Raw genomic sequence first — 26,243 nt, 5'->3', positions numbered from 1 at the left:
AGCATGTGCTCTTGCCACCCTGGGCCCTCAGGCCTCACCGTCAATGCGGGGTCACCTGACAGACAGTGAAGGCCGCTCAGCTCACTTTAGTGAGCAATGCATGCCTTGCGCCCGGGGGAGGAGGAACCTGGAGGAGGGGGAGTTGGCAGAAGTGTCCCCAGCTGAAATGGATTCCGTACCAATTCCAGCTAAATGCAGACTACATTTGCCGTCGGTGCATTATTCATGAAAATCACCACTTCCCCAAGTCAGCACTGGGAGCTGGGCTGAAGTTCGGGAGCTCTGCTGATGCGGGCCCAACATTCCCACTCCTTGTGCAAAGGAAGAGTAGGACTGGAGTCAGGACCGTGAACTCATGAAGGCTCTACGTGCCCTCTCCGAAACACGGCCACCCCCGCCCACCAGCTGACTTGGGAGCAGGCGAGGAGGCCCGCCGTTCCGTTCTGGCAGACTACGACACCCCATGTCGGCTCTGCTCACCCCACGCGCTGCTTGAGGGCAAACGTTCTCAACAGTCCCCTCCTTCCTCATGAGGAGCGGGGACCACGTTCCAGAAAAGTGGCCCCAGATGTCTGGGCCTGATTATTCCAGGCCAGGAAGGTCAATTCGACTTTCCATCATGCCCTGTTGCCAACCACAAGGCAGCAGTCGGCCGGGCGCCCTGCATCTGTGTGCCTGCCTCGGCTGGCATACAGGTGGTGTGATGTGAGGAAAGAGGGCCCCACCCTGGACAGATCAGGGGTTCAAACCCTCGACTCTGCCACCAAAGGCTGGGGGTTCTATCCTGTCTCGGGGGCTCCGGGGCCTCCCTGGCTCTGTCTGTGATGGATATGACCCTTGCCCCTCCAACGTGTGAGACTCAAGCAACACAGTGCAGACGGAAGTGCTTTAGGGAGTGGACACGGCGTAGCCGGTTGAATGGCGGGTAGAGACCCAAGGATGTCCACCCAACGAAGGCAGCACTCCTCACAACGACGCATCTGCTCCTACGCTCACGCCCAGCCCCAGAATCAGACCCTCCCCTCCCAGCCGTCACAGCGAAATTACCACCCTTCCTTCTGAAATGGAAGTTCCGCGAGGGTACGGCCTTCCGCCTGCTGTTTTCCCAGAGCCCCGACCACCTGCTCAGAGTAGGCACTCAGTAGATGTCTGTGGAACGGAGCATAGAATTCTGTTGGCCACTGAAGATTTCTGGGGAAGGTGGGCCGACTGGGGTGCTGGACCTCACTCTCAGACACTCTGCTGAGCTCCAGAGGGACCGGGGCTCCTCTCCTCCCAGGCTCCAGTCTCTAGGCACAGGCACAGCTGGGAGCACCTCTGGAGGGACGGATCTGCCTAGCGGCCAGACCAGAGCCCCTGGGTGACCACGGTCCCCGGGTTCCCAAAGAGCCCAGCTGGGAGCGCCAAGCTGCTCGGCCGCCCACCTCAGCCACCCACATCTGCGCCTGGGCCTTGCCGTGCCTGCGAGTGCGTGCGCGCGCACACACACACACACACACGCACAGGCACGCACACACACACGCGGCCTAGAACCCAGGGAGGGCCGTCTGCTCAGCCTGCCCCAGCGCCCCAGGGTCAGGGAAGCTCTCCAACCCACTCCAGGAAAACAACAGCACAGAAGAGGCCGCCTGGGACGGGGCGCCACGGCTTTGACAGGCAAGAGCGTTATATAAGTAACTGCCCCCCACGCCTCCTCCCCTCGGGCGAATAACGAACCCTGCCTCTCGGCTGTATAAGCCAAAGTAATAATTACTCTCCAGCCCTCCGTCACTTGTGGATGTGGCCGGGGAGCAGGTGTTTAACTCGGAGGCAGCGAGCAGGAGACCACACGTACGCTCGTGATCTCTGTGCCGAAGCACGCAAGTCCCCCCTGGGCCCCACTGCTTTCCCAGGCGTGCCTGAAAAATTCCTGGGGAGCCATGGAGCCACTTCTGGGGAGGAGCTCCTACGTGGGGGAGGGAGCCTCTAGAGAGCAGGCTCGTTTGGGGTCTGGCTTGCAGAAACAGTAAATTCTCCACGCCTCTCAGACGCCCCGAGGAGTGGACACCGGACCGTCTGGGACGGGGGGAGGGGGGGACAGCCGCAAAGCTGGCCAGGGCTCCCCGCACAGAAACCATCCTACAGCCGCGGCGGCGGGTGGGCAGGCGGGCAGAGCTCTGGCTTCCAGCCGGGAATGTGGTGGCATCTTAGGATGAAGGCACAGAGCGCCCCTAAACTAATGGTGAAAATGATTCAGCCACTGAAAGCCGAGCTTCCTGGGCTCGCGCTAAACAGATGGGCCTCCCTCCCTCCTCCCCTCAGCAGCCTGCTCCGGCAGTGCTAGCCCGCGTCCAACCACCTAGAAGTTTATTGCCTTGTTGTGATGGTTTGGGTTTGCAGCCCCCGCCTCTAGCTCTCCCAGCCACTCTCTTTCCATTGGCTTGGGTTGATCAGGACTCAGGGAGGCCCGTCGGCACCGCAGGAAAACAAGCAGCAGAGCTGGGGCCTGACTCCTAGAGGCCGACACCCAGGGAGCTTTGCCAACAAGGGGAGGGGGCCCTCTCCCAGCCCCCCTGCGCCCTTGCTGGGTCCCGGAGGAGGCCGCGGGCCCAGTCTGGCCTTTCCGGCCTCCTCTTGGACGATGCACTGACACTGCTCAGCTCCGCGGCTCCCGGGCCTGGCACTGCTCCTGGAAAGCCCCCAACACCCTTCAGCTAGCACAGGGGCACTGTCCCCGCCAGGCAGTGGGGCAACCTGTAGCCAAGGCCGCTGTGGCCTCCAGGGAGCCCCAGGAAATGCCCCAGGTGCCCACGGCCCTCTGGAGGGAAAAGCTGGACTTCCCCAGAGATAAACAGAAGAGGCAAGAGAAGAAGGTCCCTCCTCCGCCAGCCCCCGCGCGCCCAGCGCACCTACCTCCATCGGAGTAGGTCTCGGTGCCGTAGCCGTCCTGCAGCCCGTTGCTCCAGGTCCCTTCGTACTTGGCCCCGTTGCCCGTGCACTCCCGCACCCCGTAGCGCCCCTTAAATCCGTGCGTCCACTCGCCCTTGTACACCCACTTCCCCTTGCTCTCCAGGCCGATGCCGTGGCGCTTGCCCTGCGCCCAAGTGCCCTGGTACGTGTTGCCGCTGGGCCAGGTGTAGACGCCCAGTACCTCGAAGCCGTGGCTCCACGAGCCGGTGTATTCGCCTTGGCCCTTGGGGCCGGTGCAGACGCCATGGCCGTGCGCCTTGCCGTCCTCCCAGCCTCCACAGTAGGACCCTCCATCGTCAAAATTAAACCTACCCCCACTGGACATGCATGTAACTCGGTTTGCAAATCCCGCAAACGGTGAAAAAAAAAAAAAAGGCGATCAACAAACCGGAGTCTTGGTTGGCTGGCTGGCTGGTTTTGTTTTGCTTTTTTTTTTTTTTTTTTTTAAAAGGAAGAATGGAGAAAGCAAAAAACACAGCGAGCAGGTCCCGGTCGGCGGGCGGCCGCGGCGCCGGCTTCGGTGGAATTTAAGTCAATTGGGGGCGATTATTCATTTTCGAGCTGCGCCGCGGAGCCTGACCAGCGTCTCGCGCTCCCGCTGGAGACAGGACCGGAGGGGAGGAGGGCGGGGGAGGGGAGGGGAGGGGAGGGGGAGGGAGGGGGCAGGAGCAGGAGCGTCTGGTGCAAACGGCTCCACCTCAGCTGCAAGTGCCCCTCGGAGGCGAGCCCGCCGGGCTGGCCGCGCAGGCCGGGCGAGGACAGCGGAGCTCAGGCCTGGGGTGCAGTCCCCCACCTGCGGCTGCCGCGCTGCGGGCGCCCGAGGGCGGCGGCGGGGCCCGCGGGCGGCGGCGGCACGGGCGGCGGCGCGGGCGGCTGCACCATATTGGGGGCCGCGGGCCGGGCCGGGCGGCAGCGGCAGCAGCAATGCGGCTGGTCGGGCGGCGGCGGCGGCGGCGGCGGCGGCGGGCGGCGGGCGGCGGGCGGCAGCGGCGGCGTGCGCTCCGGGGCCGGCTCGCGCGCTCGGGCCGGCGCGGCGCGCGCCCGTAGCCCGCGCCCCGCCCGCGCGCGCGCCCCCGCACCCCGCCGCCCGCGCGCCCCCGCCCGGCCCCCAGCCCCCAGCGCGCCGGCTGCCTGGAGAGGGGAGCTGCTCCTCCTGGTCTAGGGCGCGTGGCGCAGGCGGAGGCCCCAGGCGCCCCGCCCGCCCGCCTTCCCCTCTTGCTCAGGCCAGCCTGGAAATAGGGGTCCAGCCGGGGCGCCCCAGCCCCCCCTTTCCCGGGACTTGGATTTAAAGGGACAGGAACTGCGTAACGGGAAGGTGCCCAGCACCCAGGGCGCTCTCTGCCCCCTCCCGGGAGCTGCGAGGTGAAGCCCTGCACAGCACGCCCAGGGTGGGCCGGGGGCGCCCCGCATGTTTCGGCTCCCCCACCCCGAGCCTCGCCCCTCGCGCCCGGTTCCCGCCTGCGACGCCTGGCCCTGACTTGACTGAAGAGGCTTTTGGCGGACCACAGGTGGTTTTCTCTACGACAAATGATCCGTCCTTTTTCCTTACAGGCAGTTCGGGTCCACATTTGGGGGAAGGGTGATGCTCGCCTTAGAAAACTGGTATTTGGAGATTAGCCCCGCCCCATAAATTAAGAGAAAGTCCGGCTACACGCACATACCTTGGAGTAAAGACACCCAAATTCCGTCCCTCCCCCGCGCCCTGGCCAACAGGTAGCCCCCCCATCCCAGGAGCGGTTGTGCTTTGGGGGAGCAAGTGGGATCGCCACTCGGGCGTTATTAGGTCTCTCTCCACACATACTCCCATCCCACCCCCAAGAGATGGTGTCTGATTGCTGGATCCGAGTATCCTGGGACCAATTTGAAATGCATTTCCTGGCCCATAAATCCGTAGGCAGGAGCCCGAGTTCCCAGCTCTCCCGGAACGTGTTGGGCAAACGGCAGCACCCGAGTGCTGCGGGGGGAGACTGCACAGGGTCGGGGCTCGTTGGAGTGCAGGGGTGACTCGGGCCGAGCAGAGTCAGGAATTGCAAGACAGGCCTTGGAGCTGAGATTTAGGACGCCAAAAGAGCTACACTTTGAAGTCACCACTAGCCAGGGGCCCTGCTCACACCGCCTGCCAGAACTGTTCCCACCTTTGGCCAAACGGGCTCTCACTGGAAAACTAGCCCCTCCTCCTTCTCCCAGAGTTCACGCTCAACTTCTTGTCTTGACCTGAGCACCAAAGCCCCCTCCCTAAAGGGCCACCAGCCTGCAGGGCAGTCCTCTCTTTACCAGCCCCCTGCTGAGGGACAATTAGGGAGTTTTCAGTTTTGCTTTGTGACTTTGCAGTTACAGTGATTCAATGCACCTTCTAGGTGGCGCCTCCCTGTACTCTCCGGAAGGTTTTGCTAAACTCCTAGGGGTGGAATTCTTGGGGAGAGCACATCTTGGACTTAATGGACGTTGCCAAATGGCTCTCCGGAACACCTGGAGCAATTTCCTTCTCACCCTGCAGTGCACTGCACTTCTGGTTCTCCACTTTCTGGCTAAAACTCGGTGTTATCAGACTTAGGTCTGCATTTTTTTTTTCTCTCTAAATGGATGTAAAATAGTATCTCACGGCTGTTCGGTGTAAATGAAAAATAAGATATCATGAATGTGTAAGGGAAAGGGCTGCAGACTTTCCTCAAGATTCAGATTCAAATCCTGCCTCCATGGCCCAGCAGCTGTGTGGCTTTGGGCAATTCCCATCAGGTCGCTGTGAGAACTCAGCTCAGCTGAGCGCCCAGTGCCCGGTAGGCGCTCAAGAAGTGGGAAGTAGTGTTATTAGAAGCCCAGCCCCCAGCAAAGGTCACGGCTTTCTACATGGGATGCCCAGCCTTCAGCCTGCTTCCCTCGACACTGCTGACATAAAATTGCCGTTTCTCTTGGACAGTCTGCACTTTCTTTCATTTTATTTCCAAGCTCTCTTTTGCTGATTCAGCAGCCCTTCCTCACACAAGCAGTGGATTGCAACTGAGATCTCGCTGGGAAATGGTGATTGGTTCCGAGCAATTACTGGTCAGCACCTTCTACCTCTGGCTAATGCATACCCTTCCCCCAGGCAATTCCAAACACGCCCCCCCCCATGACCCTGCCTCCTCTCAGATTAGCTCCAACAGTGACAGACTCTCTTCCCTGTAATGCAGATAGTAGAGGCATTCATTTTGTGCAATTTGGAAATCATTCTCCCACAAAGTAGGGCTGGCGGTATTGATTTCATTTTGGAGGAAACTGTCCAAGGCTATAAACACAGTACCACCCAGCAATCTCAAAACACAAGCCAGGGAGAAGGAACAAAAAGCCAGACCACCATGAGGAATTTCACGGTTCTGTGCACCAGGCTCTGGGGTGAACAGCTCACGTTAGTGACTCCACGGGCAACTCCTCAGGTGACCTGGGCTTCCACAATGACCAGGTTAAAGCCCGCTCTGGGAAGTGCCCGGCCAAAGGGAAGACATTGATTAAGCAGGATTCCAGCCCAAGCTGTCTGCTTTGCCAGCCTCCAGGGTGTGCATTGCCATTTCCTATGCCCACTCCCTCTTCCTGGGACCGGGAAGTTTTCCGGTTTCAGCTCCAGAAAGGCTTCCTGTTTTCCCTATATAAAGAATGCCTCCCTCTCACCTCCACAGAAGCCCATGTGTCTCCTTCAGAGATCTGAGCTGCAATCTATAGTTTCCCCTTTGTCTCCTTGAAGGTGCCTATGTTTACCCTACACAGTGAGACATCTGCATCGGGAGCTCCCTTTCTTCATGCTCTCTTATAACGTGATACTGACGCTCTATCTACTGGGAGGTGGGCCGGCTGGTGAGTATAGCAGAAGTGGCACAATGTGATTTCGAAGGTTAGGGTGTAAACGGTGACACAGCTTCTGTCTCATGCTCTTGAGATCTGGGAGCATGGGCCCATCTCACCATGCTGTCAGGAAGCCCAAGCAGCCCGTGAAGAGGCTCATCAGGAGAGAAATGGGCCCTCCAGCCCTCAGCCCCAGCTGGACTCCCCGCCAGCAGCCAGCCCCAGTTGACAGCTCTGTAAGCACACCATTTTGAAAGTCAGTCCACCAGCTCCTGTCCGGCCACACCAGCAAATGCCACGTGGATCAGAGACCCCATCCATGGGGCTTTCCCCCCCATGCCTTGTCATAATTCCAATTTCTCTTTTTCCCTTTTGAGGTGTAACTGACACACAACATTATACTAGTTTCAGATGTACAACAATGATTTGATATTTGTATATATTGCAAAATGATCACCACAATAAGTCTAATTAACATCCATCACCATACAGAGTTACAGAATCATTTTTTTCTTGTGATGAGAACATTTAAGATTTACTCTCTTAGGGCTTCCCTGGTGGCGCAGTGGTTAAGAATCCACCTGCCAATGCAGGGGACATGGGTTCGAGCCCTGGTCCGGGAAGATCCCACGTGCCACGGAGCAGCTAAGCCCATGCACCACAACTGCTGAGCCTGCGCTCTAGAGCCTGCGAGCCATAACTACTGAACCCACATGCCACAACTACTGAAGCCTGCGCGCCTAGAGCCCGTGCTCCACAACAAGAGAAACCACCACAGTGAGAAGCCCCCGCTCGCCGCAACTAGAGAAAGCCCGTGCGCAGCAACGAAGACCCAATGCAGCTAAAAATAAAATAAATTTATTAAAAAGAAAAAATGATCTGCTCTCTTAGCAGCTTTCAAATCTGCAACACAGTACTGTTAACTAAAGTCACCATGCTGTGCATTACATCCTGGGACTTATTTACTTTATAAGTGGAAGTTTGTACTTTTTGACCCCTTCACCCATTTTGCCTACCCCCCTCCCCTGCAACCTCCAGTCCAATCTGTTCTCTGTATCTGTGGGCTTTTGGGTTTTTTTGTTTTAGATTCCACAAGTAAGTGAGATGAAATTATATTTGTCTTTCTCTGACTTATTTCACTTAGCATAATGCCCTCAAGGTCCATCTAGGTTGTTGCAAATGGCAGGGTTTCCTTCATTTTTATGGCTGAGTGATATTCCATTATTTCTATATCTACCTCATTTTCTTTATTCATTCGTCCAGCAACGGACACTTAGGTTGTTTCCATCATAATTTCAATTTCTGAACAAAATAGATGATTATTGCTTTGTGAGGTCAGGCAGAGGTCACGTCAACTACAGCTCAGGGGCCACTGCCTGCTTTAATAAACAAAGTCTGGTTGGAACACACCATGCCCATTTATTACACGTGGCCACAGCTGCTTTTACACTCAGTGGTGGAGGTGAATAATTTGGACAGAAACCACGTGGCCATAAAGCCTAAAATATTTACCAGCTTGCCCTTTACGGAGAAAGTTTGCCAAGCCCTGTGTATTAGTCTGTTGAGGCTTCCATTACAGAGTAACAGAGACTGAGCGGCTTACACAACGAAAATTTATTTTCTGGAGGCTGGAAGTCCTAGATCATGGTGCCAGCATGGTCAGGTTCTAGAGAGGGCCCCTTCCTGACTTGCAGATGGCTGCCTTCTCATGGGTCCTCCCATGGCAGAGAGAGAGAGAGAGCAAGAGAGAGAGCAAGAAGGAGAAAGAGAGAGAGCTCTCTGGTGTCTTTTCTTATAAGGACACTAATCCTAAGGGATCAGAGCCCCACCCTTATGACCTCATTTAACTTTACTTCATTAGAGGCCCTGTCTACAAACACAGTCACACTGGGGGGTAGGGCTTCAATATATGAACTGGGGGGGGGGGGAAACAAGTGTTCAGTCCATAACAGCCTGTTTTATGCCACTAAATTTGGGGGATATTTGTTACACAGCAGTAGCAACCAGAATGGACTGCATGCTTCATGCAGATGTAGCCACATCTGTGTCACTCACTCTCATGTCCCCCAAGCTGGAACACAGTCAGTGTACAGTACACTTCTGTTGCATGAATATGCTGACCTAAGAGTTAGTGTTAAGTAGGGTGATGAGAGGGACAAATACCCTATCAGGCATTGGGGAACCTGGATTCTGGTCTCAGTTCTGACACTAACTTGTGTGACACTGGGCAAGTCTCCCAGAGCTTCCGGAGGCCGAGTGGCTTTACCTATAAAGTGGGGAGCAAGATGGTTTCCCTGGTCCCTCGGCTCTCAGGCTGCAGGACTTCCCCTAGCAGTCCCCGCCTACTCTTCCTACACTTCAGTGTGACCCTGCCCTGCCGTGCCATGGATTACTTATCAGGACTGTGGCCGTAGTAAGCAATGAGCAAACCTCTTCAGAAGGGCTTATCTTTTTAGGGTCACCCAGGCCAGCTTCCAAGGCTTGATCTCTCCACCCCAAAACTGGGCCCACTACACAAACTCATGCAAACGTGGGAATTCTGCCTGGCTACAGCTCCAGGAGCAGCTGTTAAGACAGGCATCCGTGATCTCATCTGCGCAGTCCCCTTTGCTGCCGGGGTGTGAAAACCAGCTCAGCTGTTTCTTCGCTGGGAGCCCATTATGGGATGGCTCTGTGCCTCTCTCTCTTCATCTGTAAAATGACACCAACACCTGTTCCTATTTTGTAGGGTTGGGGCAAAGAGCAAAGGACTCAACCCAGGTAAGTAAGGTGTTTGTACGGTCCCCACCGCCTCATTGGTCCTCAATAACTCATAACTGTTATTAGTATTATTCCTGCCCCTTTCCAGGGATAATTTTCCCAAGAATGAGGATGATCTTGTTACAGGAGCTGCCTCTGCCCCGAGCAGGTGGAGAGGTGCAGGAGGCCCCCGGGTCCTCCCCCTCCCATTCTCTCCTTCTCCCAAACCACCATCATTCATCTTCCAGTTGTAACTCTCTGCCTGTCCCTGCTCAGGGCCCAGAGAAGAGAAGATAATTGCTTGGAGGTGCCCATGAGGGTCTACACCTCGAGACTGTCCTGGGCTCTTCCTTCTCCCCAAACCAGAGGCAGGGAAAGACGCCAGCCCTGGATGGGAGCACAGTGAGGAGTAGACAGGCTTCCTGGATGTCCTTGGCCCATTTCTGTTGCCAGGACCCTGAGCACCTGATTTCATCTAATTCCTGGCAGGACCCTTTGGGGTCCAGACTGTGACCATCACTTCCTCCTTAAAGATGGGGAAACTGAGGCTCAAGCAGGTAAAGTGAGTGACCCGAGGCCACATATGGCTAGCAAGTGTCAGCTCCAGAAAGGCAAGGAGGGGACTTCCCTGGTGGCCCAGTGGTAAAGAATCTGCCTTCCAATTCAGGGGACCCGCGTTCGATCCCTGGTCAGGGAACTAAGATCCCACATGCCACGGGGCAACTAAGCCTGCGCGCCACAACTACTGACCCCGTGTGCCTTGACTAGAGAGCCGTGTGCCGCGAACTACAGAGCCCATGTGCCCTGGAGCCCGCGAGCCACAACTAGAGAGAGAAAACCCGCACACCACAACTAGAGAGAAGCCCGCATGCTGCAACGAAGATCCCGTGTGCTGCAACTAAGACCCAACACAGCCAAAAATAATTTTAAAATTAATTAATTAAATATTTTTTAAAAAACGAAAGGCAAGGAGAACTCTTTGGGGCATCTCACTCCTGGTCTGCTCTGGGATGCCGGCACCCAGGCTTCAGGGCAAGCATCCCATCCCCAGGGGTTGATCTGTGTGGAGATGATAACAAAGGAATCCTTTGTTTTTGATTAACTGCTGACCAGCTCCAGGGTCAAAAGTCTGCTCAGGAGAAAAGTTGAGAACTTAAGCTGAGCTTTGAAATGCTACCCTAAGACACCCTGCTGGGTGCTTCTTCTCTCCACCCTGTGGCTGCAAGGCCCACATCTTAGTCCCAGGAAATGCTGGTCCCCAGGTCACAGATAAGGCACTGAGGCAGAGAGCAGATAAGCAATTTGCCTAAGATAGGCAAGTAAATCCTGTAGGAGCTGGTTCTCCAAGCTTGACACTCCAAGTTCAAGTGTTTCCAGACTCATTCAAACTGTCCTCTCTGCCAGGAGGGTCAGGAACCCTCATCCTTGACCATCCCTCATTAGGACAGCCAGTGGGTGCTTGCAGCAAGCTGGGCTCAGTGCCCTGAAACCCCCAAGCCACATCAGCCCCCAGATGGTGTCACTTTACGGATGAGGAAAGTCTCGGGCACATGAGCTAACCTGCCAGTGAGGGGCAGAGTCTAGATTCGGAGCAAGCACGCGGGCACCCCCCCTCCCTGCTGCCCGGCAACATCCCCGCCATCCTTCTCCCGCTTCCTGCTGGGATCACGCCATCAGGAGCTGGCAGCAATAGCGGCAGTAATAGTACCCTGATGCGAGGTGGCCACTCTGCTCTGCCCGGTACCCACCCCTCACGGTAACGAGATACATGCACCACGTGGCTCAAGATACAGGACGTTTCCCTGAGCACCTCCCACCCATCGCCCCTCCACCCACTGCAGGGAACAGCTATTCTGAACTGTATCACCCCAAATTCGTTTTGCCTTACCTTGGAACTTCATGTTAATGGAATCACACGTGTGTGTATGGCTTCTTTCACCCAACGTTATGTCTCAGATTCATCTGTTTTGTACGTGCACCTGCACTTTGTTCTTTTCAGTGCTGTTCCTGTTCCATTGCATGAATGTACTACAATTTATTTCTCTGCTCTCCTGTTGATACACAGGTGTGTTGTTTCCAGTGTGGCGTTATTTTGAATAAAGCTGGTATGAGCACGCCTATGTGTCTTCTGGGGGGCACTCATTTCTCTTGGGTATACACCTAGGCATGAACTTACTGGGACTAGAGGAGAAGTATACAGTTGACCCTTGAACAACGAGGGGAGTAGGGGCACCCACCCTCCGTGCGGTCAAAAATTCACATATAACTTATAATCGTCCCTCTGTATCTGCAGGTTCTCTGCATCCACGTTTCTGCATCCATGGATTCAACCTACCACAAATCGTTTAGTGCTGTAGTATTTACTGTTGAAAAACATCTGTCTATTTTTAAGTGGACCCACACAGTTCAAACCTGTGTTGTTCAAGTGTCAAATGCATTTAAGTTTAGTCTTTAGTTTCCCAAAGTGGTTGAATCAGTTAGCATGCCCCCAGCAGAAGGTGAGAGTTCCAGTAGCTCCACAGCATCACCGACACTTGGTAATGTCAGTCTTTTTAATTTTAGCCATTCTAGTGAATGTGTAGTGGTATCTCATTATGATTTTAATGTGCATTTCTCAGATAAACACTTTGTAAATTAATTGGGCTTATTTTTTCCTTGTATTCACTATTTAATTTTTGATGTTTATATCTATTATTATTTATTGTTTATATCTAGTTTTACAGTTTCCTTCTGAGAATATCATATGCTACTGATTTTCTGTTTAGATCGCGAATGTAAAGTTTTCTTTGAAAATAAATCTATCCATGTTTTTAAAAAGGGGGCCAGAGGAAGATCTATTTAAAGAAAAATATTATGCAAACCACAGGCCATCAGGGATAAGAATGTGCAATTTAGTGGAACAGAGGAGGATCTCTCTGATCTTAAAGATGGAGGCAAAATCAGGCTCTGGACAGAAACCAGAACCCAAGTCCCTCTCTTTTCCTGAGCTCCACTGTCTCTCCTGCTGTTTGCTCTGCGTTTCCACTCCCCACAGACCAGCTTTCTCTGCTGCGGGGTGCTCTTCTCATCACCTCTCAGTCCAACACCCTGGCAGTCAATAACCTTGACTCTCTGGATCCTGACTCCCTGGAGAGATGCAGCTTAGGTCAGCTAGAGTCAGGTGTCCATCCCTGACCCAATCAGCTGTGGTCAGGGAGTGGGGTCCTGCCTTGTGACAGCAAGAAGAAGATATGATTGGCATTTCTAGTGCAAGTTAGAGGAAGCAGATTCTGAGGCAAAAACTGGGATGTGTGTTCATGAAAAAAATGCTCAACATCGCTAATTATTAGAGAAATGCAAATCAAAATACCAATCAAAATCATCTCACTCCCGTCAGAATGGCCATCATCAAAAAGCCTAAATATATGAGAATTCCCTGGCAGTCCAGTGGTTAGGACAGTGGTGGCCCAGGTTCAATCACTAGTTGGGCAACTAAGATCCCACAAGTGGTGCGGCCAAAAAAAAAAGTCTACAAATAATAAATGCTGGAGAGGGTGTGGAGAAAAGGCAACCCTCCTACACTGTTGGCAGGAATGTAAATTGGTGCAGCCACCATGGAGAACAGTAAGGAGGTTCCTTAAAAAACTAAAAGCAGAGTTGGCATATAATCCCATACTCCCACCCCTGGGCGTATATCCAGAGAGAACTATAATTCAAAAAGATACATCTACGCCAATGTCCACTGCAGCACTATCTACAATAGCCAAGACATTGAAGCAACCTAAATGTCCATCGACAGATGAATGGATAAAGAAGATGTGGTACATATACACAGTGGAATACTACTCAGCCATAAAAAATAAATAATGCCATTTGCAGCAACATGGATGGACCTTGAGATTATCATACTAAGTGAAGTCAGAGAAAGACAAATATTGTATGATACCACTTATATGTGGAACAAAAAAAAAAAGAGACACAAATGAACTTATTTACAAAACAGAACCAGACCTACAGACATAGAAAACAAGCTTTATGGGGACTTCCCTGGTGGTCCAGTGGTTAAGACTCTGCGCTCCCAATGCAGGAGGCCCAGGTTCGACCCCTGGTCAGGGAACTAGATCCCACACACCACAAGTGAAAGATCCTGTGTGCCAAAACTAAAGATCCCACATGCGGCAACGAAGATCCCACATGCTGCAACTAAGACCTGGCACAGCTAAATAAATAAATATTTTTTTAAAAAGAAAACAAGCTTATGGTTGCCAAAGTGGATGGGGCGGAGAGGGATAAGTGAGGAGGTTGGGATTAACACACACGTACTACTATATATAAAATAGATAACCAACAAGGACCTACTGCATAGCACAGGGAACTCTACATAATATTCTGTAATAACCTATAAGGGAAAAGAATCTGAAAAAGAATATATATTTATAATCTCAATCACTTTGCTGTACACCTAAAACTAACATGACATTGTAAATGAACCATACATAAATAAAATTTAAAAATAAAATAAATTGGGATGTGTGTTCTGTCAATGGGACAGATGATTTGAAACTGAGAATGAAAGAGCTTTGAAAAATGGCAGGTATAATTTTACTTCCTTATTTACCAAGATCTAGACCTATTTATGACTCCAGGGGGCGCTGTCACCGGGTCATTCAATTTCTAGATGAAGACAATTATGAAGAAGAGAGTGCCAGAGGAATAAAGAAGGAAGAGAAGGATAAGAAAGAAGTGATTTGGATGGATTAGCAAGAAGGAAAAAGAGAGGCTTTGGTGGTGTAGGTGATGATAGTGGTGATGCTGTGCTGATGGTGTTGGTGATGGTGATGATGGTGATGGTGAGGAAGATGATGGTGATGTTGGTGATGATGGTGGTGATGCTGATGGTGATGATGATGGTGATGATGAGGAAGATGATGATGGTGATGGTGGTGATGGTGATGTTGGTGATGATGGTGATGTTGGTGGTGATGATGATGGTGATGGTGAGGAAGATGATGGTGATGATGGTGGTAATGCTGATGGTGTTGGTGATGATGATGGTGATGGTGAGGAAGATGATGGTGATGTTGGTGATGATGATGGTGATGGTGGTGATGGTGATGTTGGTGATGATGGTGATGTTGGTGGTGATGATGATGGTGATGGTGATGATGGTGATGTTGGTGGTGATGATGGTGATGGTGATGTTGGTGATGATGATGGTGATGGTGATGATGGTGATGTTGGTGGTGATGATGATGGTGATGGTGATGTTGGTGATGATGATGGTGATGGTGGTGATGGTGATGTTGGTGATGATGGTGATGTTGGTGATGATGGTGGTGATGGTGATGTTGGTGATGATGGTGATGTTGGTGGTGATGATGGTGATGTTGGTGATGATGATGGTGATGGTGGTGATGGTGATGTTGGTGATGATGATGGTGATGGTGGTGATGGTGATGTTGGTGATGTTGGTGATGATGGTGGTGATGGTGATGATGGTGATGTTGGTGGTGATGATGGTGATGTTGGTGATGATGATGGTGATGGTGGTGATGGTGATGTTGGTGATTATGATGGTGATGGTGGTGATGGTGATGTTGGTGATGATGGTGATGTTGGTGGTGATGATGATGGTGATGTTGGTGATGATGATGATGATGGTGATGGTGATGTTGGTGATGATGGTGATGGTGGTGATGATGATGGTGATGGTGATGGTGATGGTGATGGTGATGTTGGTGATGATGATGGTGATGGTGGTGATTATGATGGTGATGGTGGTGATGGTGATGTTGGTGATGGTGGTGATGTTGGTGGTGATGATGATGGTGATGTTGGTGATGATGATGATGATGGTGATGGTGATGTAGGTGATGATGGTGATGTTGGTGGTGATGATGATGATGGTGATGGTGATGATGGTGATCATGATTAATTATTACATCTGTGTGCCTGGCTCTGTGCCAAGCACTTGACATTTGCCATCACATTTAATCCTACAACAACTTTATGAGGCTGGTACTATCATTAACCCCATTTTACAGATGAGGAAACCTGAGGCTCGGACAGGTCAAGTCACTTGCGCAAGGTGAAAATGAACCCAATCAGCCAACAGCAAAGAATGCGCTTGCAACTACCACACTTTTCTGTCTCAAGTGTGTAAACGTCCCCTCACCGGGGAACACAAGCTATTATCTGTGGTCAAGCCACATATTCAGACATTTTAATGAATGGTTATATAGCGTTGTACATGAATAACCACCCAGGCCAAGGAGTTGAACGTTATCGTCACCCCAAACCCCACAGTGTGTCCCTCCCCAATCATAACCTCTCCTCTCCTAAACAGAGCCATTAATCTGAATTTATAAATATCATTTTTCCTTTATAGTTTGCCACCTGTGTATATGTATCCCTAAACCCTGTAGTTTAGTTTCGTCTGTTTGGAACTTTATGTGACTAGAATTATACTACATGCATTTTTTTTGCCCAACATTCCGCTGAGGGTCCTTCATGTGGTTGTATGTCTCTGGGATTCATTCATTCTCTTAACTGTATAATATTCCATTGTATGAATACATCAAATGTTACTCAGCTGTTCTACTGTAACTAGACATTCAGGCTGGTTGTTTCCAGTTTAGGGCTATTAAAAACAATGACTCTTGCTTTCTGATCTATGTGTTCTGGAATGTGTGCACTCATCTCTGTCCCAGGAGCACTTACTCAGTCACAGGACCCACCATCAGCATCCGTCTCCAGGGATCCCAGGTTAGGCAGGTGCCTCTTCTCCGAGCCTTGTCAGCACCTGTGCTCCTCTGGCTTTAGCACATGCCACTCTGCCATGTAGTTAGCTTTTAATTCATGGTCTCACCCACTCACATGGCAGGGGGAGCCCTGCAAGGTGGGATCCCATCCAATTCCTCTCGTCCCCCTCTGCGCCCGGCACGGTGGCTGGCACACATCAGGAATGCGATCGTTGCATTTTGAGTCAATGATGAATGAAGAAACCAAGGAATGAATGAACGGTGGGTGTTCCCTAAACATCTGTTGAACCGAAGCGTGTCACATAAGGGAACGGTGGAGCCCGGAGGTGCTGTTAGCTGGGGCTGCTTTCGATCTGTGTTTGACCTTGCTTGACACTGATGTCACGGCGGTGGCACTGGGGACACAGTCCATGGGCAGAGGGGTGGGAGGATTAGGACGCCTCACTCACGCTTTCTGCTCAGCAGGTGGGATGTCGGAGACAGAGACACATCCAGGGAAACCCTTCCCAGCCGGATTGCTTTTCTCTGTTCCCTCCTTCTCTGCCTCCCAGGGCTAATGAGTGTGATTAGACCTCATTAGAACAAGGCAGCCAGTGGCTTTCTCCTGCCTTTCATCTACTGTGTATCCGGAGGGGTGAGCTGGATGACTGTGCGGGTGTGTGCGTGTGCCTGTGCGTGTGCGTGTGCATGTGCGCACGTGTGTGTTGGGGGTCTGGCCTGAAGATGCTTGTGAATTTGCTGGCTCGTCAAAGAGGAAGATGAAAGTCGTGGAGTCTGGGTGAGGGCTGTGGGCAGGGGCTGAGCTGCCATAGGTGGTGGGTGTATCAAGGATCAAAGCCAGTGTAGACCGGCTCAGAGGCCGGGGGAGGGGAAGTCACGGTAGTGGATGGGAGCCCCGACCAGCGCAGACCAGCTTCCTTAGGTGTGCGGGCCAGGCCAGGTGAGTTCAAGCCGGTCCTATCAACGATGGGTCTTGTCAGTGCCCGCTGGCCTTGGGATTACACCCAGCCCTCTTAACACGGTTTAGAAGGCCTCCCTGACCAGCGCCGGGCTCTGCCTCCCACCTCCTCCCTTCCTACTCCCTTCCCTGCTCCTAGTTCCCCTGCTGGTTCTGCCTTCACCTGTTCTGTTTGCCCTCCTGCTGCATCCTGTCCCATCTCTGCTTAGTAACGCTTTCCAGGAAGTCTGCCTGACCCCCTACCGCTTCCAAGGCCAGGACGGGTGGCCCTGCCTGTGCTGCCGTAGCTCCTTGGACCCTCCAAATCGTGGCAGTTGGTGTACCGTGGGGTCCAGGCTTGCTCCCCATCTGTATTCTCTGCCAGATGATTACAAGCAGGGACCATGTTTGCTGGGTTCCCATTCTAACCCAACTCAGTGTCCATCCACAGTAGATGCTCAACAAGTACGTGTTGGGGGTGATGAAATGAAGAAGGTGGGCAAGTATTTGCCGAGGACCATGGGGTGACTCAGGGCTACCTGGGCCTGGGGACAGCTCCTCCCCTCGTCCAGCTCTGCCCCACACCTCGCCTTCCACATGGACGCAGCCCCCCTTTCCTCCTCTTGAGCAGCTGTGTCCTGTGCCAACTTGAGCCTGCAGTGGACACAGGGTTGCTAAGAACCCACTCCCCTTTGCTCAGGCAAAAGCACTCAGATTCTCCCCGATTCTCAGCCTACGTGTTGGGCGTCTTCACTCAGGTGCAGAGGACCTGATTCAGTCCCTGAATGAGGCGGTACCTGAGGGCAGATGGATGTCTGAACTTACCCACTTACTGATACAGAAGCAAACAGATCTCTTTTTGTGTACACCACTCTGAGCTGGGCTTTCTGGCACTGGCAAAAAGACCTTTTTAAACACTCCCATTTACCACTGCAACAAAAAGAATAAAATATCTAGGAATAAACCTACCTAAGGAGACAAAAGATCTGTATGCAGAACATTATAAGACACTGATGAAAGAAATCAAAGATGACACAAACAGATGGAGAGATATACCATGTTCTTGGATTGGAAGAATCAACATTGTGAAAATGACTCTACTACCCAAAGCAATCTACAGATTCAATGCAATCCCTCTCAAACTACCACTGGCATTTTTCACAGAACTAGAACAAAAAATTGCACAATCTGTATGGAAACACAAAAGACCCCGAATACCCAAAGCAAACTTGAGGTATTTGAGAACGAAAAACGGAGCTGGAGGAATCTGGTTCCCCGACTTCAGACTATACTACAAAGCTACAGTAATCAAGGCAGTATGGTACTGGCACAAAAACAGAAAGATAGATCGATGGAACAGGATAGAAAGCCCAGAGATAAACCCATGCACATATGGTCACCTTATCTTTTATAAAGGAGGCAGGAATGTACAGTGGAGAAAGGACAGCCTCTTTTCAATAAGTGGTGCTGGGAAAACTGGACAGGTACATGTAAAAGTATGAGATTAGACCACTCCCTAACACCATACACAAAAATAAGCTCAAAATGGATTAAAGACCTAAATGTAAGGCCAGAAACTATCAAACTCTTAGAGGAAAACATAGGCAGGACACTCTACGACATAAATCACAGCAAGATGCTTTTTGATCCACCTCCTAGAGTAATGGAAATAAAAACAAAAATAAACAAATGGGACCTAATGAAACTTCAAAGCTTTTGCACAGCAAAGGAAACCATAAACAAGACCAAAAGACAACCCTCAGAATGGGAGAAAATATTTGCAAATGAAGAAACTGACAAAGGATTAATCTCCAAAATTTATAAGCAGCTCATGCAGCTCAATAACAAAAAAAACAAACAACACAATCCAAAAATGGGCAGAAGACCTAAATAGACATTTCTCCAAAGAAGATATACAGAGTGCCAACAAACACATGAAAGAATGCTCAACATCACTAATCATTAGAGAAATGCAAATCAAAACTACAATGAGATATCATCTCACACCAGTCAGAATGGCCATCATCAAAAAATCTACAAACAGTAAATGCTGGAAAGGGTGTGGAGAAAAGGGAACCCTCTTGCACTGCTGGTGGGAATGTGAATTGGTACAGCCACTATGGAGAACAGTATGGAGGTTCCTTAAAAAACTACAAATAGAACTACCATATGACCCAGCAAGCCCACTACTGGGCCTATACCCTGAGAAAACCATAATTCAAAAAGAGTCATGTACCAAAATGTTCATTGCAGCTCTATTTACCATAGCCCGGAGATGGAAACAACCTAAGTGTCCATCGTTGGATGAATGGATAAAGAAGATGTGGCACATATATACAATGGAATATTACTCAGCCATAAAAAGAAACGAAATTATGCTATTTGTAATGAGGTGGATGGACCTAGAGTCTGTCATACAGAGTGAAGTAAGTCAGAAAGAAAAAGACAAATACCGTATGCTAACACATATATATGGAATTTAAGAAAAAAATGTCATGAAGAACCTAGGGGTAAGACAGGACTAAAGACACAGACCTACTAGAGAACGGACTTGAGGATATGGGGAGGGGGAAGGGTAAGCTGGGACAAAGTGAGAGAGTAGCATGGACATATATACACTACCAAACGTAAAACAGATAGCTAGTGGGAAGCAGCCGCATAGCACAGGGAGATCAGCTCGGTGCTTTGTGACCCCCTAGAGGGGTGGGATAGGGAGGGTGGGAGGGAGGGAGACGCAAGAGGGAAGAGATATGGGAACATATGTATATGTATAACTGATTCACTTTGTTTTAAAGCAGAAACTAACACACCATTGTAAAGCAATTATACTCCAATAAAGATGTAAAAAAAAAAAAAAAATCTTTACTGGGGCTTCCCTGGTGGCACAGTGGTTGAGAGTCCGCCTGCCGACGCAGGGGACACGGGTTCGTGCCCCGGTCCGGGAGGATCCCACGTGCCGTGGAGCGGCTGGGCCCGTGAGCCATGGCCACTGAGCCTGCGTGTCCGGAGCCTGTGCTCCGCAACGGGAGAGGCCACAGCAGTGAGAGGCCTGCGTACCTCAAAAAAAAAAAAAAATCTTTACTGAGATATACTTCACATACCATATAATACACTTAAAAGTGTATAATTCAATGTTTTTAGTATAAAGTTATAAACTACCACTACAGTGTAATTTTACCTTCCCATCACCCCCCAAAAGAAGCCCCATATCTATCAGCAGTCACTCGTTATCCTCCCCCCTGCAGCGCAGCCCCTGGCAAGCACTCATCTGCCTTCTGTCTGCATGGATTTGCCTGTCCTGGACATTCCACAGAGAAGAGAATCATACAATAAGGTCCCTTTGTGACTGGCTTCTTTCACTCAGCAGAATGTCCTGAAGGTTCATTCATGTTTTAGCACCAGTACCTCGTGCCTCTTCATGGTTGAGTAACATTCCATTATGTACATGGACCACATTTGGTTTATCCATTCATCAGCTGATGGACGTTTGGGTTCCTTCTATTTTTGGCAACTGTGAACAATGCTGCTGTGAACATTTGTTTTCAAGTGTTCTCTGCACCTATGTTTTCGTTTCTCTTGGGTATAAACCTAGGAGCGGAATCGCTAGGTCACATGGTGACTCTGTTTCACCTCTGGAGGAGATGCCAGACTGTTTTCCAGGCCAGCTGCACTACTTTCCTGGTGACTAGTGACGCTGAGAATCTTTCCACGTGCTTATTGGCCATTCGCATGTCTTCTTCTGGAGAAACGTGTATTCAAACCCTTTGCCCTTTTCTAAATGTGTACTTCTATTATTGAGTTGTAGGAGTGCTTTGCATATTCTGGACACAAATCCCTGATCAGATAGATGACTTGCAAATATTTTCTTCCATTCTGTGGGTTGTCTTTTCACTTTCTTCATGGTTCTATCATTTGCAGCACAAAAGTTTTTAATTTTGATGAAGTCCTTTGTATCTGCTTTTTCTTTTATCACTCATGCTTTTGGTGTCACTGCTAAAGGATCTTAACTAACACACCTGACTCCTTTGAGACAACTGGTCACTCCTCATCAACCTACCCCAACTGGTCACTCCTCATCAACCTACCCCTGCTTATGTCCTAAGAGCATGGCAGCCTTTCCTCCTAAAGAGAGCCTCGTGCCCTAGGGATGGGGCGGGGGGCGTTTGAGCCAATGATGTCAGAGTCATCTGCCCCCCAGCAACGTGGAAATCATCTCAGATGCCCAAACAGACCAGGTTCTGAGCCACACACTCCTGTCCCCCACCGTGGCCAGAGCTGATCTGACACGGGAGGCCTTCCTGGAGGAAGGGCCAGTGAGAAGTGAAAGACACAGGGAGGGGGACAATTACAGAGCGTGAGCACCCTCTGGGGGCCACCCTCTGGGGGCCAAGACCCTGGAGTGTGCTTGAGTCTGGTGATCGCAGCCCATCACAGCCTCCGCGAGACCCACGTGTCAGAGAACAGACCTCGCCCTGAGCTGGCAGGACCTGCTCTGCACGTGGCCGTGTGAAGAGCTGAGCAGACCGGCTTCTTCTCCACCTTCCTCCCAAACACAGGCCCTTCACCCCGAACCCTCAACGGCTCACACAACATTCGTTCCAGAAACCCCAGGCCAGGGCTGGGGGTGTGGCCGAGAACAAGACAGGTGTGGCCTTTGCCCACGTGGCCACAAAGCTGTCTGTAGAAGCTCAGCGCGTTCTGCTGACGAATGGCAGTTACAGTTACTGACGACAGGGAGGCCAGACTTGGCTGGTAAATAGTGTCAGTTCAGGAATCACCGACTGAATAAAGAACTCCCAGAAGCCTGGAGTGCACTCAGAGGACGTGTGTTCTGTCCTAAGTCAGCCCCTCGCTAGCTGTGTGGCCTTGGGCGAGTCACTCAGCCTCTCTGAGCCTCAGAGTCATCCCATGTCGCATGGGAAGGAGAATCAGCCCCTCCTCCCTGCAGAGAACGAGGTCACGTGTGCCTGTCAGCGTTGACCTGGCTGCAGGCGGTGACACTCCCTCTGTTTATGAAGATCTGTGTGTCAGGACCTGGCCTCGGTGTTACCCACTGAATCCATACAACAACCCCACGTGGGAGGCACGCCCAGGAAAGGAAACAGGAGGCCAGGAGCGGGGAGGGGCTGAGCCTATTGGCCCAGTGTCTCTGCGTTCCCTGCAGAGCTGGGGAAGGAGAGAGGATTCCCTTAACTTCTCACCAGTCCATCCCCCCATACCTTCACCCTGCAGCAGGGCCACAGCTTTGGGAAAGGAAAGGTGGCTCCCCGTCATGACAAGGGTCAGGGCCTCCCGAACTGTAGCTTTCTCCTTTGAGAGCAGTTTTTAAATGTACTTGGTTCACGTTATAACAACTACACTTACTGTACACGCTTTGGAAAATACAGCAAAGCACACACAAGAAATGAAAGTCATCATCATCCCAGCGCCCAGCGGTCACACCGTTAACAACGGATTTCTTTGAGATATATTTTACAAAATTAGGAAGAGGTTCTTTTGTACTTCCTTTTTTTTTTCCACTTAGCACACGTCCTGACTATTTTCTCATTTCATTAAACTGTCTTCTACAGCCCAACCTAATGGTTGCTAGTATCTGTCTATAGCTGTCAGTAACAGCAAACGTTATATGCAAATATAGTTTATATCCCTTTAGAACTTTATAACGGCTACATCGTGCTCATGTGTTCTCAATGCTTTCCAAGTATTAACTCATTTAATCCTCACAACAACTGCATGAGCTAAGTGTAGTATTATGACCCCATTTTACAGAGGGGGAGGCTGAGGCACAGAGAGGTGCGGCCACTCGCCCAAGGTCACACAGCTGCTAAGGGGCAGGGCCAGGATTTGAACCCAGGCAGGCTGGCTCCAGAGTCCACACTGCCTCTGAATTGCCCTCATTACGGGCAGAAATGGAATGGGAAGAGCAGTGGGGGGACGGAGGGTGGGGGACAAGGGGCAAGCTTCCTTCTCTCTTGGGCTCTGGCAGACAGACGGAGAGGTGTCTCTGGGTCCAGCGTGTAACTGATGGTGGGCTGCCTGTGACCCTGTCTCGCCGTCCCCAGATGGTGGGGAAGCCACCGTGCCTGTCTGTGTGGACATGTGCATCCGCCAGCACCTTCAAGAACCCTGGGAACCCACTTACTGTGGAGCTCCCAGAGCTGCGGTGACGGGAGGCCCCTGATTCCCGCCCTCCCCTTGGTCTTAAGCACCATGTTCTAGAATGACGGCTGCCCAGGCTGCCCGTGGCAATGCCAGCATGAGTCACTGCAGACAAGGGCTTCACTGGCCACTGGCAGCCTCGGCAGCAAGAGCTGATCATAGGCCTTGGCTGGGAGGACAGGCGTGTCCCCACCCCCAGGAAGCCACGCCAGTGGGATTCTGGGATGTTTTACAGGAGCAGGAAGAAAGGAGGAAAGCACGGACGTCAGCCCAGTTTGGAGGGGTGTTGTTCAAGTGTATGTGACGTCCCTACCACGGGCTGGTATCCATGCCCCCAAACCAGAGAGCAGGATGCCCCGTTACAGAGACAGACCACGTCCCCCTTGGCCACCCCAGCGGGGTGGGTGCCCCCTTACTTGTAAAGGACACCAGGATGGCCACGCTCACCCAGGGAGGCAGCGGGACTGCTGCCAGGCAGCCCAAACTTGGAGGGACCCTGGGACCCCTCACTTTTGTGGGCTCAGCCCCCTCTTTGTCAGCCGCCCCTCCCAGGGTCGTGCCCGAGGACGTGAAATGAACGGTGTGCCCGCTCTGCCTGGAGCAGGACGTCGCGGTAAGTGCTGTGTCCCCAGGTCAAATATTTCCCTATGTGCATCCCTGACCGCGTCCTTGGGGTAAATTCCAAAACGCAGACCGGCCAGCCCAAAGGGCACATGCCTTTTGCGACGGCCGCTGCTGCTTCTGCTGCCTGGTGGCCCTCCCGGTTACGGCACTGCTCAACCTCCCATGCACAGAATGTCCTGGCTCTGATTCTCATTTGGCAGGACTGGGCGGGGCCTGAGACTGCATTTCTAAGGCAGGTGGTGTGATGCCCCTGGTCCAGGACACACCCCCGCCCCCCCCCCGCCCCCACCACTCCCTGCCCCTGTGCGGGGGGGGGGGGGTGCTCAGGTGCTCAAGAGGGGCTGTTCTCTGCCAGACCCTCTTGTAGGAAGCTGGGTGCTCGGTGGGGCAGGGCAGACCACAGCCTCAGGCAGTGTTAGTGGCGGGGCTGGAAGGCCGTCCTGGCATGCTGCCTGCGTATCCCCATGAGGCCTGAATCTCTGCCATCAGCCGCCAGTCCAGCTGGGCTGTTTATGCAGCCAATTCCAGCAAATCCAATCCACCCAGAGAAGCCGAGAGAGACCAGCTCTGTGCACCGAGGCCAGGCGGCTGGGGTCCAGCCCTGCGAAGGGAGGGCCTTTCCTGCAGCCTCCGGCCTGCGGGCTTCGGTCCCTGCAGCGGCACTGCGGGCAGGCCCGGAGCGGACGGGCGAGCAGAGGGAGACCCCATCTGGACGGGAGCGTCCGTGCAGCCCTTCTCGCGCTCTCCCCGTAAGATGCAGTGTGCTCCGCTGGGTTCCCGCTCCAGCCCAAGGGGCTGAAAAGCCTGGGCATTTCTTGGGCTCAGGGGTCAAACAAACGACTCTACTCCAGGTAAAGGTAGGGGGGAGGGCACAAAACACGTAGGGGGTTTTTGCTTTCTGAATGAGCCACATGAAATTGCAGATCTGGGGCCATTTTTGCCCTCCAAAAGGGCAATTTCATGTGGTTCAATGTTAAGCTCACAGCAAACCTTTGGGGTCGTTTTTATACCCGGCCCATTCTCAGGATGCACGATGTTGACAGACAGGTACACGTTTCACACACGTTGCCACCAACACTGACCATATTTCATGGAATCTAAGATGCCAGGCGTAGGGTGCTCTGGGCCCCTCCATCCCCGACAGCTGAGTTCCACTGTCAGTGCTTTGGGGAACTTTGGAGGGTCAGTGCCCCCCATCTTCTCTTTCCAGCTTCCTGGAGCCACACACCCATGAAGACTGATGGCCAAGGAGGAAGAAAGAGGTCCCACAGGCTAGCGTCTGCTTCACACCTGTGGGAGCTGCCCTCCTTTTCTCTCCCACAAAGACTCTGAGGGCCCATCCCAGGGAGGAGCTGTGGGAAGGGAGGGGAGAGGGAGGCGGGACAGAGCTCCGAGCTGGAGATGCCAACCTCTGTCTGATCCCGGGAAAGAAAGATGTCAATGTGTGCGTGGATTAGGGACTCACCTGGCCCTGACCTTCCTGAATCAGGAGGTGAGAGCTCCCAGGTGTCAGTGTGCTGTGGCCAGGCTGAAGGGATGGGGTTGGACCCAGTCCCCCGCCAAGTGGGGGTCTCACGTCGGGAGTGATGAGCGGCACATGCTCTCACGATGAGGCTCTCTGGGTAGAGCAGGGCGGCCTCCGAAGTTGGTCCAAATGGAAAGGAGACTGACCTGGTCTTGCTGCAGTTGGGGGCGGGGCCAGGTGAGGGGTCCTGCTCTCAGAAAGGAGTGTCCAGCAGCTCCGAAGGACGGAGCACCCACCGTCTACCAGCCTGCCTGGATGCAGGGCCTAAGCCTGGAGAAGGTGGGTGGAGGAAAGCTGCCAGCACCCCGACATCCAAGATGGAGTCAGACTCTACTACACGCTGACATGACCGTTTCCTGTATCACAACTCAGTGACACGTGCGACCTGCACGTGGTACAAGCGTGAGCGTCCGTGCACATCACAGGGAGTGTGACGACCCTGGAAGTCTCCAGCACGTTAGTGTCTATGGGGGTGCATTCAACCCACCTCCCCCCAGAACAGCTTCAGGCAGCTCCACTGTCAAAGCACACTCAAGGGGCTTCCCTGGTGGCGCAGTGGTTGGGAGTCCGCCTGCCGATGCAGGGGACACGGGTTCAAGCCCTGGTCTGGGAGGATCCCACATGCCGCGGAGCAACTGGGCCCGTGAGCCATGGCCGCTGAGCCTGCGCATCTGGAGCTTGCGCTCCACAACGGGAGAGGCCGCGACAGTGAGAGGCCCGCGCACCGCGATGAAGAGTGGCCCCCGCTCGCCGC

At 52.4% G+C, this 26,243-nt stretch overlaps 1 protein-coding gene across 2 annotated transcripts in view; it reads right to left on the bottom strand.

Moving 5' to 3' along the window:
- Positions 1–26,243, bottom strand: part of JPH3 (junctophilin 3) — a 170,731-nt gene that overhangs the window by 78,593 nt on the left and 65,895 nt on the right. Inside the window, exon 1 of one of the 2 annotated variants that reach the window (XM_030849155.2) lies at positions 2,893–3,608. The exons of the other annotated variant lie outside the window; for it this stretch is intronic. Within the exon in view, the coding sequence (XP_030705015.2) occupies positions 2,893–3,274 (382 nt within the window). The 5' untranslated portion in view covers positions 3,275–3,608. Of the gene's footprint in view, positions 1–2,892; positions 3,609–26,243 lie in introns of those variants that run through there. 2 annotated transcript variants of the gene reach the window in all.

Source organism: Globicephala melas, chromosome 19, assembly GCF_963455315.2.
Source record: "Globicephala melas chromosome 19, mGloMel1.2, whole genome shotgun sequence".
In the NCBI taxonomy this organism is placed as follows: domain Eukaryota; kingdom Metazoa; phylum Chordata; class Mammalia; order Artiodactyla; family Delphinidae; genus Globicephala; species Globicephala melas.
The sequence above is the reverse complement of the archived record's forward strand: the minus strand, read 5'-3'. Positions and strand labels throughout refer to the sequence as shown.